Source organism: Lytechinus variegatus, chromosome 16, assembly GCF_018143015.1.
Source record: "Lytechinus variegatus isolate NC3 chromosome 16, Lvar_3.0, whole genome shotgun sequence".
In the NCBI taxonomy this organism is placed as follows: domain Eukaryota; kingdom Metazoa; phylum Echinodermata; class Echinoidea; order Temnopleuroida; family Toxopneustidae; genus Lytechinus; species Lytechinus variegatus.
Window position 1 is genome coordinate 15,928,094 of NC_054755.1, and position 14,742 is coordinate 15,942,835.

The 14,742-nt window shown below is 34.3% G+C and overlaps 1 protein-coding gene across 1 annotated transcript; it reads right to left on the reverse strand.

Moving 5' to 3' along the window:
* Positions 1-8,991: 8,991 nt before the first annotated feature.
* On the reverse strand, positions 8,992-11,349 carry LOC121430123. The gene is made up of 3 exons (XM_041627401.1): positions 11,061-11,349; positions 10,391-10,541; positions 8,992-9,188 (listed from the first exon to the last, which is right to left on the reverse strand). Exons 1-3 carry the CDS (start codon positions 11,137-11,139, stop codon positions 9,095-9,097), a joined length of 324 nt encoding a protein of 107 aa, XP_041483335.1. The 5' UTR covers positions 11,140-11,349; the 3' UTR covers positions 8,992-9,094.
* Between the last annotated feature and the right edge of the window lie 3,393 nt (positions 11,350-14,742).

Sequence of the window (14,742 nt, forward strand, 5' to 3'; positions counted from 1 at the left end):
AACATATATCCTTTTATCTGTAACAACCAGATCAGACTTATGACGCGCTATGCATTCTGGGATAGAAGTATGCCGCTCTGTGTGCAATGTGTTTAATATGTTATATCGCCCTCTAGGGACATATTACCTCTGCCATACAGCATTTAGACACCCACAAACATTTATTATGCATATATTAGTTTTATAAACTGATTAAATCTTTTTTAGCAGAATCTCGAAAGAAAATATGTATGCAGATTGTGAAGTGTTGGAGGTTCTGAACTAGGGAGGGGATTTGCTCTGGCAAAAATGCCAAACATGATAACGCTCCACCTGACGGTCATTTATCAAGAATTCCTGCTGAGGAGGTATCACAGACAGCCTATTGTACATTTTTTTCATGACAATAGGCCTTAAGTTTCTATATTTTATTATAGGGCAAGGCAATTTTTCCATGGGCACAACAAGTCACCACGGTTAGCCAAGGAGAGGGGTTTCAAGACCTGGGCCCCCGTCTCGATCGCCAACAACTATGGAAAGCCAGCAACGTCAATATCTTAATTGCATGTTTGTTCAAAATATTTTCTACATGTATATATGTGATCATACATGTACATTCATCATTCTCTTGAAAACTCATTATGCTTCTCTTTGCTTACAATGCACACAAATTTCCAGGAGAAAAAGTTATGACATTGATGGATTTCCATACAGTTGAGATTGATCAGGTCAATCGAAACTCTTTGTAAGACGGGCTCAGTTATACATTGAAAGGGCACCCTTGGCCATGGCCTTCATGGCATTACTTCCTCAGTTATTGGCCAGTGCTCATAAAATTTGGCACAAATATTAATCTTGTGGTTAAGACATGCAAGATATACAGGTGTACTTTCCAAATGTGTTGGAAACTGCATCACCATGGTAATGACAATAGGGGGCGGGGGGGGGGGACGGTACCTGCAGCGATATTTCTGTAATTAAGCCCTGGCTGTGACCAATATATTTTATACAGTTTTTTACAAGCAATTCAAATCATCATTATATTCAGGTGATAAATTTGTTAGTGTTTGGAAATTAAGATAATTTTTTTTCTTTTATCACAGACAATTAAACATCAAGGTTAAGCTTTGTGAAGAAAAAATTGAGGAAAATAGATCAATCATAAAATAGATTGGAATGAAACCTATGTCAGATGAATTGAAATGTTCTGGTCTAATGTTTACTTGACTTCGATCATGGGGATCTCCATGCTTTTGATCAAGAAATATATTGTAGATCTACTGATTTGAATGGTATGCACAGCTATGAATTTACTTGGCACATTGATTTTATATGTTTCTATGTTTTCAATCTGGTATGATTAAAACATTTAAATGAAATATGAATTCAATCTGAATATCTATGTTTCCCAAACTTTTGATTAAAAAAACAACATATAAATGAATTCAGACGACAATATTTGTAATATTATACAGCTCACAATAGAGATTTTAACCATATTGTATATGTATATACTTGAGACCATACTGTTCTCGATATTTCTATTAAAAAAATATATACCTCAGTAAAAAACTCTTTTTCTCTGTTAACAAACATTTATACGTGAACATTGATAGCAACTTTACAACCCCAAGGTTTCCCCTTTTTTAATATCAAGTCTCGAGATTTCTTTAGTGTGTCTACTCATGGACCTATGGTCTACATGTACTAGAGAATATTCGCTGCGTGTATTTCTGTTAATTAGAAATGTTACATTTTGTCTTTTTTTTAGGAAAAAAGAACTTTCAGTATTTTTCAAGAGATGAATTGTGATGAATTTAAAGCGCAGCTGCATAGTCGTTGTTGCTTTTGTTATCCTATGTAATGTTTAATAGATTGATGCCCCATTTCACACATCATCACTTTTTACTAGATGGGTTATTGCCACAGGAGAAATCATGACAAAAGACCATTGACCTGTAATGCAACATGTGGAAGCATTATGGTGTAGTGGATCTGACAAGGCTTTGAAATCGATGGGTCATGTGTTCAAATCCCTAGCATTACTTAGCACGGTACCAATGCTAAGTACTACAAATTTACCAGTCCCATTGTTGGTGTTGGCAGTTTATTTTGTGAATGATGATATGAGCATGGTTAAACTTGGATGTTTATCCACTCATGATGCCAGAAGAAATGGAGCTACAGTTTACCTGACTACATGTAGTGGCTTTCTTGAATGGTGTGAATGAGTGAGAGGAGAAGCTAATGAAATTCATTGGCTATTGGCAGGTAACTTGTTCACACTATCCTCCACAGTATATGCCAAATACTGCCATCATCATCCAGCATGTAAAACTGATGAAGTGTGAAAGAGGCTTTAAGATAGTAAATTTGAAAACAGTATTTTACCAACTGCCTGGTATTTCAGTTCCTTGATTTGTGACAATTGTAATAAAGTTTGGTTCTTTTAATTGTTGGCATGTTTTGATATCTATTGATACAATGTACTTTGATAGTTCATGTTGCTGTTAAAATTCCCCAAATTTTGAGAATTTTCCACTTTAAAACGAGTTGTTCAGGTGCTGTCACACATGAACTTTTTGTGCCAATGTACGTATGCCAAGCCATATCGTATTGATTAAATATGATATAATTAAATTCACGATACCAAGCTTTGCCATTTGCTTACATCATCAAGGCCTGTATTCTCAACTCAGATTTGATTTAAAAGCTGGCCTACTTTTGTGGTTTAACTATGGATAGTCAGTTGTGGCACAAATCTAAGCAAAGATCAAATCCGACAGCACATGTGGTGCTCACTTCATGCATAAATGTTTAGGAATGATAAATGAATTAGATATCTTTATTTTTGAAGCTTTGAAAAAGAAAACAATACATGTAGACATTAGAAGCATACAATTATCAACGAGAAATGAACATTTTTGGCTTGCTGTAACTTTAGCACAGAGTTAGACCATAGTCCAAGTTAACCAGACTTCAAATATCGGCCTTGATGATTTTCTTGATAACAAGAATTTGTTTACTATTGTTATTAAGAATGGAATCGTTGATTTCAATATATAGAATTGTTTTGAATAGCTTACCAGACATACCTTGGTGTACACTTTTGCAGCCACTACGCAGATGCTTTCTGGAACATTGAGAATCTATTGTTAAAATCCCTTCACGATAAAACAGTCTTTGTTGAAAAAGCAGTAAATCAAAACAGCAGTTTCATCCTTGACTCTGGACGAACGACATATTTGCAATTTTTTGTCAGCGTCGAATGACAGGATGATCTGCTGTCCATGTTTACCAATTTTCAACAAAGACCTCTCAACTGATTATTGTGATTTGATGGGCAGTGTCAATAGATTCACTATGTTGTAGAATCCATCCCTGTTGCGAGAACTTGTTCATATCTAGGTGTGATGGCCCTCCTTTAAAGGCAAAGATAGTGTTCCAATGTTATTGTTTAAATTAATAAATAGTTGAATGTACACTGTAGATAGATGTCATGATTATTTGGCATATGAAGTGTTTGTTAACTATTGATAATGATTATTAGTCCCATTTTCTTTACCAAGATATGATTTGAATTCAATACGGGGTTAAAGATTTGGCCTGGGATGGGGGAGCCATGGAGGCATAAAAGTATGTGAAATGGGTATTTGATCGGGTGATTTACATGCTTGTAGTGAATAGGGTATCAGATAAGTCAAAAATCGCACATGGTGTTTGGAAAGGATATGTATTTCACCATATCGTGAAATATGAAACATTATTCAAGGTTTGGAAAATGTGATTATACTTGTTTAGGAATCTAAGATCGAAGCAGATAGTATGAATTGTTAAAGCCTTGTTTTCTATACCTCCTTGGATGAGAATTGTAGTGAAACTCTAGTGAACGTGCCCACCCCCACCCACATGGGCATCAAATGGATTCCTATGTACTTTGTTGTACAATGTGAAAATTGATGAAATGAGGAAGGAAAATGATCCAGCCTATGATAGTTTCACCAAAATCGGATGAAATAGAACACCAGTTAATGGCTCTTTATAGAATTTCTTTAAACATCGTTTTGTATCATTGTCATATCTTTTAAGACAGAATGTAATAACCCCCCCCCCCTCTTTTTTGATACAATAATGACAATTGTACAAGTATGCAATGAAGTTTTAGGCAAATCAAAATAATATTTACCGTAGATGTTATAGGCAGCTGGATAGATACACAAGATCTTTCAAGGTGCCATCTACTACAACCAACTTGACTACCAAATTCTTTTATTCCCATAGGCTATGCCCAGGGACCACATGGGTCCAGTAGTAAATGGGTTAAGGGAATGTAATCATTTAGTCTGTGAGGTTTATTTGAAAGCAGTTACAGCTGTAGTCCAAGGATTAATTTCTTTTTGTTAAATGTAATCCTAGCCTTACTTCTGAGTTTAATGAATGTAAGTATAGAGAATTGACAAAAGTATTATTTCATTTGCAAAGAGGCTTGTTATTAGACTGTTTTTTGCAATATGTATCAGTGTTTGACGATTTCAATGTTCTGAACCATAACTTGTCCAATGAATTAAACCAAATTCTTATGAAAGTATTGTCTTTGTTGAATTCTTTCGATTTTGTGTTGTGGGCACTTGCAACTTGCAAAGGGAAGTTTGGCACGGGGGGGGGGGGGGGGTTAGAGAGAGAATTGAGATAACAATAACTTTCTCAAATCACCTCACCTATTCATGCATGAAAGTTTTATTCTTAAAAAACCTTTTTCAGAAGAGAAATAAGGAATATTTGAATCAAAATACAAATGGAAAAATAAAAACATTCACTTATAAATCATTTATGTATAATTTCCCCCTAAAAGCATGATTAGCATTCTGTCTAAAGATGCCAGATATTAGCTCTATCAAAACAAACAATTATGAAACATAATTATTTTTAAACCCTTGGTCCAGTTGTCTGATTCAAAATAAACGTTTGCCAACATGAGCAATTTCTAACTTGCACATTGAAAATGATAAATATTCCCAGTACAAACAAATTATAAGTGCAAGTGAAGAGAGATGCGTTCTGTTCATTATTTTATTTACCTTGTATTTTTTTAATACTGCAGAGTTAAAGGAAAGCGCACTTTTGGACACATTTATTGCCCCAAAATGGAAAATGCTTTATTTTCTGCCCCAGAATACCACAAAAAATGAACTCCTTCATGCTGAGTGTTGAATGTAAACAACCAATAATACTTGGCAAGCCTAGAGAAACAAACTACATGTATATTGAAATATTTTATTATCCGACTTCACAATTAAATATCGAGAAATATGGCAGAACTTGGACACTTGAAAAAACTGCCAACTCGTCCACTCACCACATAGTCTACTTTTATTTAGTCTAATGTCATTCCATCCATCAACATTTTGTCTAACAACCATTTGGTCCAGTGACCATTCGGTCCAGTAACCATATGGTCCAATCATCACTTCATCTAATAACCAGTTGGTCTAATACCCATTTTCTTTTCATTCATTTTGCACAATTAACACTTTAGTTTAATTAGACTAAATGGTATATGGTCTAAATGGCTATTGGACCAACTGGTTATTAGACGGAATGGCATTAGACTAAAAGAATGTAGACCTTGTGGTGAGTAGAAGAACTGATGATAGACCAAATGATAGTAGACGAGTTGGCAATAGGACGAATTGGAAATTAACTCTTTTGGGCACCACTGAACCATATACATTTCTGCCTACACAGAAGGTATCCTATGTTATTTACTGTGCAGAGCTGCTAGTTTGTAGGATCTCAGTTAAAAAGATTTTTAAGGGGAAAATGACACGAAAAAGGTTATATTTTTCCTAGAAATAGGATTTTTGAGACTTGTAAGAATGATGATTTTTGGTATGTTTTTTCAAAATTATAAAGAAATAAAGGATTTTTTTCACAATCATAGGCGGATCCAGGGGGGGGCCCGGGCCCCTCGGCCCCCCTATTGGCGGAGCAAAAAAAGAAAAAAAGGGGAAAAGAAAGGAAAAAAGAAAAAGGGAAAAGAGAGGAGAAAAGAAGGAAGGCAAGCATAAGAGGAGGAAGATGAGTGAATAAAATAAGATAAGGGGAAGACTTTGAAATTAATTTTTGTTTAATCTTTCATGTCGGGATATAAAATTTTCGCTCGCGCTTTGCGCTCGCATTGCCTTTTAGGTGATATCTTGCTCAATATGGACCTTAAAATATCAAATTCTGAAGTCAATATACAAAACATATTTCAGCTGGGAAATTTAACTTTCATTATTTTGTTTTATTTACAAATTGATTTTTAAAAGTGTAAAATTTCTGTTTTATGGTCTGAATATTACCAATTTATGCTTGCGCTGCGCGCTCACAAAATTTGATTTGTCAGTTACCTATTATTTTCCTGTATTCCATGAAGTTCTCAAAATATCCCTATTTAGGTCAGATTGTCAAAAAGAATCAGCTAGCGCTGCACGCTTGCATTTTGATTAGTGAGTTATGTATATCTCAATATTAATTCTAAAACAAACTACTTAAAATCACCATTTGATGACAATTAATCATAAATTTCTGCTCGCGATTTGCGCTCGCATTGATAGATTTTAAACTCATGCATCTCATGCATAATTACAAAAGTGCTTTAAATGTCCAGTTTTCAGGCCATAATATTAATAGATTTTGCGCTCTCATGCTTAGGAAGAGAAATAGGAAGATAGTCATCATTTTCTTATGATGACATAATGTCCTTATAGAATATCCCGGTCCTATGTCAAAACTCAAAGCAACAATAATTGAAAATATCAGCTCTGTTTTAACTGTTATCCTTTTTCACCTCACAATTTTTCCACAAAGTGCTTGCAATACAGAGCTTAAAGTGACCCCTTTTCAGATCTGAATATCATATATTTTTAGCTCGCGCTTTGCGCTCGCTTTATTGATTTTCATGGTAAAAAAAAGGTATTTAGAGTACCCAAATTCTAGGTCGAATATCTCAAACACACGTTTATTCAGATACGCAGCTTGTTCTCCATTCAAATAATTATCCAGTTTCAGATAACAATATAAAAAATTGTCTGCTCGCGCTTTGTGCTCGCATTATTAATGTGTGAAAATTTCCAATAGCTTAACCTTTTCATGATTTACAAAACATGAATAGAGTGTCCAGAATTTTTCGCGCTCGCATCAATAATGTTCAGTTTTTTTCTTATCCTTTCCACGATTACAGAAAGTGCTTAAAATTTCCATTATTCAGGTAGAAATGTCAAAAATTTCCAGCTCGCGCTTCGCGCTCGCAATATTTGAATGTTGAAATAAAATGTAACGTCTTCATGGCTAAGTTCAAGCAGTCCATAACAAATACGTTTTCGATCAGCTCAAAACGTATATAAAAATTTTCCGCTCGCGCTCTGCGCTCGCATTATTAATGTAAGGAATTAAGATCCCCAGTTCCTCATCCTTTTCATGATTTACAAAACTTGAATAGAGTGTCTCGTTCAGTAGGTCTAAATCACGATTTTTTTTTGCTCACGCTTCACGCTCGCACCAATCGTTTAGTTATATACCTATTATTATGTTAAGTTACAAAAGTGCTTAGAATTTCCATTCCTTAGATAAGCATGTCAAAAAATTTCAGCTCGCGCTTCACGCTCGCATTATTTGAGTTTTAAAAATATGTAACATCTTCATGGCTAACTGCAAGAAAGTCCTTAACAGTAACTTTTCCATCAGTTCATTTATGCTCGTGCTTCACGTTCGTAATAATTATTCACTTGCATACTTATCTTTTTTCAGGATTGCCCAGAATGTTCAAAACTTTTATAAAAAAGTACATAAGATTCCCCCCCAAAAATAGCTCGCGCTTCGCGCTCGCATTATATAAATAATGATTATGGCATTATGTTTATTCATAAGAATAAAGCAAAGAAGTGACTAATAGGACTACCCCTTTAAAGAAACGCAAAATCCCGGCAGATATCATATTCGAGTGGGCGATCGGGGAAAATATGGCTGAAAAAAAAATTCCGGGCCCCCCCTATTGGCGAAGGCTGGATCCGCCCCTGCACAATGTAGGTTTAGCAGCCAGCTCTGAATATGCGGACATTCAACCAATAGAGAATATTTGCTTGAATAATGATATCCCTGAGAGTAATGCAATTATTTTACGAGGTTGCCATCCCTGTATAAGAATACTGTAGTTAACAATACATGGGCGTAAGAATGAAAATGGGATACTAGGTAGAACAATTTTCAGAATACTGAGTGGTTGTTGACCTGAAAATACAAATCTGTGGTGAATACAGCTATTCCAGTGAGGTTGTGTTTTCGGTACGGGTAAATGGCCAGATTGAAGTTAATCTCAATTCAAGCATTTAAAGATTCTGAATGCCATTGCTGCTCTAGATAAACTGAATATAGAAACTACCTGGTGTGCAGTGAAGCACCAAGTTGATTAAAGTGTTTCCATTTATTTATTTATTATTTATTTATTCCTGTTCTATTTCAGCAGGGTAGCCCTTTCAGTTACAGAGCTGCTCTACCAATGGGCCTATACAATAATAAAAATACATATAAATAACAATGTACACACAAAAAAACTTAATACTATAAACTTAACTACAAATAATTACTCAAGTAAAATTTAAAAAACTAAAATCACGTACAAGCAGAATATTTATATTCAGTTTAAATCAAATCTAAAATAACAAGTATAATATTTACATTAAATCAAAATTAACACTGCTTTTTTCCAAAGGATTTTGATGAGGATAATGCGGGCATGCAAGGATCCGATGACCAAGGTAATGATATGCTTTAAAGCGCTTTGGCCATTAGGGAAAAGCGCTACATAAAATGAATAGATATTGTTATTAATAATGCAGCAGTATATGATGAAACATTAAAAAAATCAAGGTGTTGTCCCTGGTTTGGTCAAGTGCAAGATGATAAAAGTGTTTCCATAGGAATTGGTAAACTGAAGTGTATGTTGAAAGTGGTCACTACGTAACACCAAGACAAGGTGTTTTCTCACATTTGGTGTTAAGCACGAGATGATAAAGGTGTTTCCATAGAAATTGGTGTATGTTGAAAGTGCAGTCTCCTTGTAACACCAAGACAATCAAGGTGTTTTCTCTGGTTTGGTGTTCAGTGCAAGAGGGATGATTGGTTTCTGAAGCGCATTGTTCTTGGTATCATTATATAGTTTCCGTGCTCTGTTAATAGAAAAAAAGAGATGATATTGGAGATCTGTGTGTAAAGCGCAGAGAGCAGTTTTATTTTATTGTGCACTATAAACTGTCAGCATCAGTTTATTTTTATTATTATTGTTATTGGTTTTATTATTATTTTGTTAGTATTAAAATTATCATCACCACCACCACCATCATCATCATCATTATTCATTGTTATTTTTATTATCATCATCATCAATATGGTGATGATGTGTTTCTTCACAAGAGGAATTCTACATAATATTGATAAGTAAAATGGTTCTTTTATTCGAGTGCAAATTTATAATTAATTGTGTTTCTCCAAAAGTAGATGCATAAAATGATGGTGTTTTTATTCAGCAAAATTTGATAATTATATTCCACCTCTTTCTCCTAACTCTATCTGTCTTCCTATCTCCTCTCCTTCCATCATCAGACCTTGTATCTCTTGTCCATTGATCCAACACGTCTCATTTTGTCACATCCCCCCATCATTCTCTCTCTCGCACCACTTAATCCTAGCACTCTTTCTTCTTTTCAATATTTAACTGTGTTTTCACCCCTCTTCATATGCCAAATTTTACCACACTCTTATCAGCTTTATTCATCTTATCCCACCCTTCTCGGACCCCCTCCCCTTCCATTATCCTCCACCGTCCCATCCCCAAAGCTATACTTCCAATCACTAGCCCACTGCCAACCTCATTTTTAGATTGAAAGTCATATGCAGGGGGGGGGGGGGTGGCAGTCAAATGTATTGCTGTACTCATGTGTGACCAAGTTATTTCCAAACACCCCCTAAACAAGTTTGTTACAGGCTTTAATTACACTTTTTGGCCCCTAAACAAGTTGTCGCCAGAATATGACCCCGGGGAAAAAGCTTTGGGTAAAAACATACCCTAAACACATTTGGCTAGTCTTAAAAAAAAAGCTTTGGAAAAATACCTTAATTACCTTTGACCCCGCGATTGACCATTGACCAGTCTTTCAAAACCAGCCTTTTTCTTGGAAAATCTGTGTTTTTTATACCCTCAAAGAGTGCACACCCCTTTCAACGCGTTGTTTTGGTCAAGCATGTGTACAGCAATATATTTGACTGCCCCCCCTTCCGGGTCATAAACCCTCTATGTTAGCTTTGGGAAAGAGAGCTTCCATACATCCAAGGTCAACTCTAGACTAACCTCCCCATTACCCAATAAACATACCCATTGACTCTTTCCTCCTTCGGGTGTTGTCCCTGTCTTATATACTTTGTCAAGGCATCTCGTCCATGATCAGTACCGTCATCGTCGTCGACATCGAGATAGACGTCACCATCAACAGACTGACCGGATGCCACAAATGGAGCCCTTGGACCTGGATCGAAGCGATATTTTATGTCGTAAATTTATGATTTCATCATGAACCACCCCCCTCCCTGTACAAGCAACCATGCAGCCTATTACCCTATATTCCTATTCCAACCTGCTAATAGGCTGTACCTTTGTGCCTTCAACAAAAAAGTATATATAATGGCTTCAATTAAAAAAATATTAAACATTGCCATAAAAAATACATAAATGAATAGATAAATACATAATAAAAACACCCATTCCTTAATCATACAATACTGAATATATTAGTATATCATAATCCTCCCCCCACACCATTAACTCCTTTTGAAATTTAAGATGTCTTGAAAATTCTTGAAGCAATATGACATTTGATTTTGATGTAGCCAACACATAAACCCTATTCAGAAATCTATTGGTCATAAATACAACCATACTCTACTTTTTCATGACTAAAGAAAAGCCACATTCAGCACTTAACAAGAATCAAGAATATGAAAATATTAATCATTCATTAAAAATTTAAAGAATTATCAGTCATTACCTAGTGCTCTGGCGTCAGCATTGTAAGTCCAATAATGTAGAATGCATATCAACATTAAAGCTGATGTCAATGAATTCATCTCTGTAGATTGTACCACAAGCAAGGAGGGAGAATAAATGAACCCAAAATCATTCTCAAGAAAGCCTTAATAGCTGGCTTTGGCAACAGCTGGCGATAAGTAAACTTCATCAGTATCATGAAACAAAGAGTTTGTTGGTTGAATGCTTCAAGGTAAAAGAAAGTAATTGCAGCAAACAATAATTATTTCATGAGAAAGCCTTTGAAATGAAGTTAAATTACCACCATATTATCATAGATCTAGATATGGTAAATTGAAATCGACTCATCTTTATGAAATCATAAAATATTAGCTAAAATCTGATAATTCCAATGATATCTAAAGGCTGATTGCTTGTGTGGTGTTTTGTTCAACATTTCATTTATGTACTGTGTTTCGTTCCACTCTTGGGACAGTCAGTGTATTAATATTGCTTGGAAAAAAATGTGAAATTTTAAGGAATTCCGTGCTTATTTTGCACATTGTTTCCCAGTCAATTGGCGCATATTTTTTATTATACATACAAACACTTGGGTCAGTTGGGTGGTAATTTTAGTGGATTCTGTTTAAACTCATTTTGAGATCGTTACCACAACTATTATTCATCTTTAAAATGAAAAGCATGCATTAAAAACAATTCCACACAAGTTAGCTGCATACTAATTTGTCAAAAAAATTGATAACAAAAAAATTGGTTACTTTGTAGGCCTGGTTATCTTTTGAATGGAAAGGTCAGTCCCAGATGTAAAATAATCATATCTGATTGATACACATCTGCAAAAACTAAAGTCTTACATAACTGCTGTATATACTCTCACACACATCTTTCACAATAAATGTAAAATAAAAAAATCAGGGAAACATGTTTATTCACTCATAGTTGTGTGTTTATTTCAAGAAAGCACACATTATGTACAAGAGGAATATGGTTTTTATCTAAACTCTACACTCGACTCCTGACATTGTGGGAAATATCTTTAACCCATAGAGGTACAGCGCCCCCTATTGGAGATATATTTGCAGTTATGCGAACAATTACATGTGGAAACCGATGAGGACAGTTTGGGGTGCCGTTCTGGAATATAAGTCACTTTAACTTCAACAAATTAATCATTACATACTCTAAATTGGCAATGTGATAAAAAAAATAACCTGAAAGGGAAATTGGCAACTTTTCCATAAAATGACCTTAGTAAGTTTGATTCATGTTTTATTCATTTATTTTGTCAAATTATGAATACAAAATAAACAGTTTTTGCATTAACCAAAATTTATACAATATCAGAGATAATTGTTACCAATTTAATACATAAACAATGATTGTTGCCATTAACCACAATTTATACAAAATTAAATTATTGTTGCCAATTAAATACAAAATTAATGATTGTTGCCAATTTAATACAAAAGTAATAATTTTTGCCAATTTGAAAGGCAAAATAAAAATGATTTTGACATGAAAAATGCATACCTCTATGGGTTAAATGAAGCAAGCATTCTGACCCGTCTCTCATGTTTATTTCATACACATAAGTTACTAATATCATTTCTTTTCAATTAAAATATGATCTCTCAAACAGGGTTTACTGTACACATAATAAAGAAAATAAAGAGAAAATTAATCTTTACATTAATACTCGTAACACAAAGTACAAAAATAAACATGTACCCCAAAAAAGTTTCATTCCGCAATGAAAACCTATAATTTTACAATAAATAATGAGTCATGTTCTAGTGGATATGCCTTTAGACTGTAGGTATAGGGTTCAAATCCTGTGGAATTAATGTCCTTTGGCAAGGCATTGATTTCCATTTGCCACACTCAACCCACGTGAAGTAAAAGGAAACCAGGGATTTATTCCTTCAAAAAGCCTAATTGTCTCATTACAAATCTATGCTAAAGCTGGGGTACTAATTATGGAGTATCAGTTTCATATCTGACAACAGAAATGGAAAAAAATGCACTAATCGTGATCATTCTAAAAATTTGTGCGCTGAGTAGTGAAGTTTACATACAATTGGATGGTTCCTTTGAAGCAGTAGGTGAAAATATTGTTTCATAGACATAATTAGGTTTTTTCACTCATCAGAGTAATGATAATAAAAGGCATTTATATAACGCGATCTATCAAGAAATATTCTATTCTGAGGTACACAAGAAAAGAATGAGAAAGTTTGGACGAGTGTCAAAGTGCTAATAACTAATACTATTAGAGTAAAATCGCATGAATGACTAGAATGCTAGAGCGCTTACATGAACAAAAAATAATGATTCGAATAGATTTTGATAGAATTGTTTCAGAGATAAAATGCATGTGGAGCCTTTTGGCTCAGTGGATTAATCTTCTGACTTTGAAACTGAGGGTCGTAGGTTCAAATCCCAGCCATAGCGTAATTTCCTTCAGCAAGGAATTTATCCACATTGTGCTGCACTCAACCCAGGTGAGGTGAATGGGTACCCAGCAGGATTAATTCCTTGAATGCATGAGCGCTGAAAGGCAGCTCGAGCTAAAGCCGGGGGGGGGGGGGGATAATAATAACGTGCCTCGGAATAGAATATTTCTAGATAGATGGCGCTATATAAATGTCTATTATTATTATTCTGTTTAATTTATTTTCCCCTGATTTAAGTTTTTTTATTATCCGGTTGCCTCTACATCTGTGCAAGAAAAAAAATTGAACACTGAACAAAACATCACTCCAGTACCAACCACAATCAGCTTCATATGAATATAAAGTAAGCTAGTTTCCCTTTTTTTTCCTTTCCCCTGGAATAATTCTGCATTTCTGCTATGGAATCATACTTCTTTTATCAACGCAATGATTTCTACTATCATTCACATACAAAAATTCAAACAAAAACATCAAATATGGGTAACACATGGGCCTAATCACATAATCTTTTAGCATAAAAAACAATGAAGTGACATTATTACAATGCATCTTTTCAAAATTAGGGTAAACGATTATTTTTTAAAGAAAATCATTAAAGTAATCTTGGATCCATTGGCTTTCTATACTGTACATTTAAAAATTTCATGTATTGATATATACAGAATTCTTTTTTTTTTAATAGAAATTCTGAGTAAAATATGCACAAATTATGTGCATCATACTTAAATAAACTAGACCACAGATGTTTAAATTGAATATTTATATTACTCATGTCAATGTTTAAAGATGAAGGAAAAGAGTGACAACAGTTTAATTCAAAGATGATCTTATCCAAGGAAAATGATTATTTCCTTGTTTTTATTACATTTTTTTTATTATTTCTAACCTTTTTTCCCCATAATTTTGATACATTTGCCCCTAAAATTATCACAGATTTTTTTTCATAGAAAATATAACTTTCTGTGAAAATGTGTGAACTGTGTGTTACATTGCCCATTCTGTCTTCTGTATCACTGAAAACTGGGGACTTTACTTTGAATTACACAATAAGTATTACTGAAAACTGAGGACTTTAGCTTGAATGATTCGATAGAAAACAAAAATTGATGTTGATGTTATCTTATTCAACAGTAATAAGAATTATGACCCCATACCTATCATTTACAAATGCATCTTTTAACACGTTGGAGAGTGAATGATTTCACTAAAACAAACATGTTCCATAGACCC

Coding starts and splice junctions, on each gene's coding strand:
- LOC121430123 (XM_041627401.1), bottom strand. CDS start 11,139: ATGAATTCATTGACATCAGCTTTAATGTTGATATGCATTCTACATTAT. Junction 10,542..11,060: donor TGCTGACGCCAGAGCACTAG/GTAATGACTGAT, acceptor GCTTCGATCCAG/GTCCAAGGGCTCCATTTGTG. Junction 9,189..10,390: donor AAGGAGGAAAGAGTCAATGG/GTATGTTTATTG, acceptor TTCTATTAACAG/AGCACGGAAACTATATAATG.